Source organism: Hemiscyllium ocellatum, chromosome 11 (genome assembly GCF_020745735.1).
Source record: "Hemiscyllium ocellatum isolate sHemOce1 chromosome 11, sHemOce1.pat.X.cur, whole genome shotgun sequence".
Lineage (NCBI taxonomy): Eukaryota > Metazoa > Chordata > Chondrichthyes > Orectolobiformes > Hemiscylliidae > Hemiscyllium > Hemiscyllium ocellatum.
In genome coordinates this window covers 87,337,882-87,343,881 of record NC_083411.1, presented here as the reverse complement: position 1 = coordinate 87,343,881, position 6,000 = coordinate 87,337,882, and the positions used below count along the sequence as shown (strand labels likewise).

At 39.8% G+C, this 6,000-nt stretch overlaps 1 protein-coding gene across 5 annotated transcripts in view; it reads right to left on the bottom strand.

Annotated features, from left to right (window-relative positions):
- Positions 1-920: 920 nt before the first annotated feature.
- The window catches only part of LOC132820229 (mitochondrial fission factor-like), a 36,652-nt gene continuing 31,572 nt past the window's right edge, over positions 921-6,000 (bottom strand). For all 5 annotated transcript variants that reach the window (XM_060832224.1, XM_060832228.1, XM_060832225.1 and 2 more), the window contains 2 exons: positions 2,067-2,145; positions 921-1,699 (listed from right to left, as the gene is read on the bottom strand). In XM_060832224.1, the coding sequence (XP_060688207.1) occupies positions 1,568-1,699; positions 2,067-2,145 (211 nt within the window). In that variant the 3' untranslated portion in view covers positions 921-1,567. The remainder of the gene's footprint in view (positions 1,700-2,066; positions 2,146-6,000) is intronic.

The following is a 6,000-nucleotide window of genomic DNA, read 5'->3' as shown; positions in this document are numbered from 1 at the left end:
AACATCCCCTTGGGCCTTACTATTAAGTGTACAAGTCCTGCTAAGATTTGCTTTCCCAAAATGCAGCACCTCCCAAATATCTGAATTAAACTCCATCTGCCACTTCTTAGCCCATTGGCCCATCTAGTCAAGATCCTGTTGTAATCTGAGGTAATCCTCTTCGCTGTCCACTACACCTCCAATGTTGGTGTCATCTGCAAACTTACACCTCTAAATCATTGATGTAAATGACAAAACGTAGAGGACCCAGCACCAATCCTTGTGGCATTCCACTGGTCACAGGCCTCCAGTCTGAAAAAACAACCCTTCATTACCACCCTCGGTCTTCTACCTTTGAAACAGTTCTGTATCCAAATGGCTAGTTCTCCCTGTATTCCATGATATCTAACCTTGCTAATCAGTCTCCCATGGGGAACCTTGTCGAACGCCTTACTGAAGTCCATATGGATCACATCTACCGCTCTGCCCTCATCAATCCTCTTTGTTACTTTCTCAGAAAGTTCAATCAAGTTTACGAGACATGATTTCCGACGCATAAAGTCATGTTGACTATCCCTAATCAGACATGGCCTTTCCAAATACATGTACATCCTGTCCCTCAGGATTTCCTCCAACAACTTGCCCACCACCGATGTGAAGGTCTATAGTTCCCTGGCTTGTCTTTACTGCCCTTCTTAAACAGTGGCACCACATTAGCCAGCCTCCAGTCTTCCAGCACCTCACCTGTGACTATTGATGATAGAAATATCTCAGCAAGAGTCCCAGTGATCACTTCTCTAGCTTCCCACTGAGTTCTTGGGTACACCTGATCAGGTCCTGGGGATTTATCCATCTTTACCTATTTCAAGACATCCAGCACTTCCTCCTTTGTAATCTGGACACTTTGCAAGATGTCACCATCAATTTCCCTACATTCTATATCTTCCATGTCCTTTTCTGCAGTAAATACTGATGCAAAATACTCATTTAGTATCTCCCACATTTTCTGCAGTTCCACACAAAGGCCGCCTTGCTGATCTTGGAGGGGCCATATTCTCTCCCTAGTTACCCTTTTGTCCTTAATGTATTTGTAAAAACACTTTGGATTCTCCTTAATTCTATTTGCCAAAGCTATCTCATGTCCCCTTTACTCCCTCCTGATTTCCCTCTTAAGCATACTCCTACTTCCTTTTTACTCTTCTAAGGATTGACTCGATCTATCCTGTCTATACCTTACATATGCTTCCTTCCTTTTCTTAACCAAACCCTCAATTTCTTTCAGCATCCAGCATTCCCTATGCCTACCAGCCTTTCCTTTCACCTTGAAGTTGTTAGTTAACTTTAAACTAATCAATTAGGTTTTGAATGCATTACATTGTAACACTTGCAGTACGACTTGCCCAAACCTACATCGCAATGCTATTAAGAAAATGTCAGCAAACTGTTTGAAAGTCATCTTTGTATTTCAGTGATAGTACAGATTGCTTCACAAGTGAAACCAATATTCCGTCTTGCTGCCTTCAGAAGATGGCCTGTCTGTCAGTTTGTAGCACTCTTCTCCAACTCTACAAATGCAGTTAGAATGAATCTACTTCCTCAACCAGAGCCAACTGTTGACAAAACAAGCTGCTATGATGATGGAATAGAGTACAAATTCCTTTCGAGCATGGTCCCGACTTTCCTGTTCCAATAATTGTAGGCGCCGATTCAACTTGTTCAGCTGAAAGAGAGAAAGGTTGACCCTATTGCACAATGAAGGAGTTCAACGCCAAAATAAAAACAACAAATCATTGTTTTCTTCCCCTTTCCCATGGATTTAAATTGGATCTCTACAAACTAGGAGGACAATCTAGTGTTAAAATTATTTCATTTAGCGTCTGAAGTTGCTTTGCAGTCTAAGATTTTGGACAAATTGTCCAACACCCATTCTTCACGTTGTGTTTGGAAAACATTTTCCAGCTAAGGATACACACAGCCCTGAAAATATAACTAAATCCCAACTCCAGGAAAGTTCCTGTTCCTGCAACAGTCTAATTGTCACATTCATTATACTATACACATAAATGTTGCTGGTCAAAACTTTTTACCTGACGCCGGAGTGTTACAATTTCCATGACACTGAAATTTCCAAGGACTCCCTCAGGTACTGTGTAGTCATGGGTCATGCTGGAAAATTAAAAGGCAAACAAACTTTGTTCATTTCCAATTGTAGTTTTGGGAAAACACTCCCCAATCTCTGAAATACAATTATTAAGCAGATCAGGCCTGGTCAAACTTCAACTTTCAGATTTATGGCAAAATGTTAATCACTAGAAAAGCTTTATCAGCTAGTGCAGACTCCCTAATTCTACAAATAAAATCTACCATCCGTAAACCTGATCAATTAAACTCTACTTACCATATCATATTCTACGCCATTTCCCTCATCCATTATCCTCATCCTTGTTGGTCTGCATTGACACCCTGTCACCAGGGAGAAATTTTAAATTCCAATAATCAACATGCTAAAGTGCCTTCATAGCTTTACTTTAAATCATCTCCAACCTCTTCCAGCCAGACAACCAAATGTATCCCCATGAACTCTCCACTCTTATGAATCTGATTTTGTGCATGCTTCATTTTCTTTGTCCCACACTTAACACTGTCATGTTCCATCCAAGTACCACACTCTACTTTACTCCTTAAACATCTTGGACATCTCCTCAAAATTCATTTCTTTGACCTAGTTCTGGATCACGCCTCCTGAATTTTTTTCTGAAATTGTATCTGTAAAGCATCCTGAGATGGTTCCATACATTAAAGGGTACTGGAAGAATGTAAGAATTAGGAGGAGTAGGTTGTTTTGCCTTCCAAGCCTGCTATGTCATTCAACAAGAACACGGTTGATCTTCCACTTGAAATCCACCATCCTGCGCTGTTCCCACATTCTTTAAAACACACAAAAAAAAATTGTCAGTCTTGAACACCATCAATATCCACCAGTCTCTGCAGTACTCATTGAAAACATTCCTCTTCATCTCTTTAATGGTTGATTCCTTATTCTCTGACAGGAGCCATACTTCCATTTAAGATACACATTTCCTCAGCATCAACACTGTAAAGTCCCAAAAGAATTGTACATTTTTCAAATCGATCTTCTAAAGTCTGGGTAATAAAGACCTAATCTACTCATTATCTGCTCAGCGGCCAGTCACTTACCGCTAGAACCACTTTGGCAAATCTTTGTTATACTCAGTCTTGGTCAAGTATGTTATTCATGAGGTAAAGCATTCCTTGCACATCCTCATGAGTTCCCTGTACAATGGGAGTAAAACGTCTTTGCTGTTATGCACCAAACAAAAGATAACATGCCACTTGCCTTCATAACAGCTTGCTGCAATAGCATATTAACTTTGCGATACACTTACAAGGACACCCAGGGCTCTCTAATACACTAACTTTGCCCAGTTTTTCACCAAAAATATTCTACATTTAAACTTTTCTCACTAAAGTGGATAACTTCACCATACTGCATTCCACGTTCATGTCCACCCATCCAACCTGTTTCTATTCTTACTTAGCTTCTCTGCATCATCCTCAGCATTTACTTTCCTATTAACAAACTTTAATACTTAATCAGTCCTTCATTTAGACCACAAAGATGAATTGTAAAAAGCTGAATCTCAAGTACTGATCCTTGAAGTATATCACTAGTTACAATATGTCAATCCAAAAGTACATGTTTATTCCTACTCATTCTTCTGTCCATTAACAAGTCCTCAATCTCTGCCAATATCTAACCCTCTCCCACCCCTATAAGTTCTAATTTTCTGCAACAATCTCCTGTAGTACATTCCAAACATATTACAGTATTACAACTACTGATTTCTTCTTAATCATCTAATATCCTCAAAAAACTCATTTATTAAACACATTTTCCCTTAATAAACCACAAACGTTGGTTTTGCTTAACCATGGCATAATTTTCTAAGTGCCTGTTACCACATTGCTAATTATAAATTCTAGCATTTTGCCGATGATACATGATAGAGTAACTGGTCTGTAATTGCTAGTTTTGCCTTTCCCTCCTTTCTTAAATAATAGGCTTATGTTTGCTACCTTCTAATTCATGGGAACTGCTCTAAGAAGCTAAGAAATCCTGGAATGTACAACTTCTTGTTATCATGTTGCAACAATCAATCTTTTTTCTAGTTTTGAAATCCCACAAAGATAGAGGAATATCAATCCAGCAGTAATTATACCTTAAATATAAATTTCCTAGAAGAGCTTTCTGATGTCTCAAAGGATACTTGCAGTTATATATAAATGCAAGTCTTTTATTGTAGAGAGGTATCTGAATACAATCATGACAAGGACTAATGTATTGAAGCTCATTCAGTGAAAACACATTCTGCAGTAACAGACGCACTGAATCGCAATTCATTCACTTCCTTGAAACTAAAAGAACAGCTCAGCATTTGATAAACTGATCTCTCCTCTTCCTCCTCCAAATGTATAGTTGAGGACCATAATAATAGACCATAAGATATAGGAGTAGAATTAGTCTATTCAGTCCATTGAGTCTGTCCTGCCACTCGATCGTGGCTGATCTGTTTCTTAGGTGAAAATGAGAACTGCAGATACTGGAGATCAGAGTCAAGGTTAGAGTGGTGCTGGAAAAGCTCACTTTCTGGATTAATGGTGCTGGAAGAGCACAGCAGTTCACGCAGCATCCACCTGGAAAAGCTCACGTCAGGCAGCATCCGAGGAGCAGGAAAATCTACGATTCGGGCAAAAGCCCTTCATCAGGCCTCATTCCTGACGAAGGTTTTTGCCAGAATTGTCAATTTTTTGCTCCTCAGATGTTGCCTGACCTGCTGTGCTTTCCAGCACCACTCTAATCTCGACTCTGCTCTGTTTCTTAATCCAATTCTCCTGCCTTTGCCCTGTAACCTTTGATCCCCTAACTAATCAAGACCCTATCTATGTCATCAAGTCTCCACAGTCTTCTGTGGTAATGAATTCCACAGATTCACCATCCTCTGGTTGAAGAAATTCCTCATTTCAGTTCTAAAGGGTTATCCCTTCACTCTGAAGCTGTACCTTTGTGAGTCCAGGTCTAGCAGAAACACATTCTCCATGTCCAATCTATCCACGGCTCTCAATATTCTCCAAGTTGCCCCGAGATCCCAGTCATCCTTCTAAACTCTAAACAGTACAAACCCAGAGTCTTCAACTGCTCCTCGTAAGACAAGCCTTTCATCCATTGGATCATTCTTGTAAATCTCCTCTGGACCCCTTCCAGGCCAGCACACTGTTCTTTAGATACAGGGCCCAAAACTGCTCTCAATATTCCAAATGTAATCTGACTAAAGCCTTATACAGCTTCAGCATTACATCCCTCTTGTATTCTAGCTATCTCAAAATGAATGCTACCATTGCATTTGCCTTCCTAATTGCCTAGACCTGCATATTAACCTTGAGAACCCTGAACTCGGACTAAGTTCCTTTATGCTTCAGATTTCTAAAGTCTTTCTCCATTTAGAAAATAGTGTGTGCCTCTATTAATCCTACCAAATTGTATAACCTCAAACCATCCCACATTATTTTCCATTTGCTACTTCTTCACCCAATTTCCTAGCCTATCCAAGTCCTTTTGCACCAACCCACCTCCTCAACACTACCAGTCCCTCAGACTTTGTGTTTTCTGCAAACTTAGCAATAATGTCCTCAGTTTCTTCATTCCAATTGTTAATATATACTGTGAATAGTTGTGGCCCCAACACTGACCCCTGCAGAACTCTCGTAGTCACCAGCTACCATCCTGGAAAAGACCCCTTTATCCATACTTTCAGCCTTCTTTACCCATGCCATCACCTTGTTTCTAACATCATCAGGTCTTATCTTATTTAGCAGCCTCTTCTGCAACACCTTGACAGCTCTTTGAAAGACTGGTACATTAGTGTACAAACTATATATTTATCATTCAAGTGTACATCATTCATTTTTTAACTTGCCAAAAAATCCACCTGAATAGAAGTT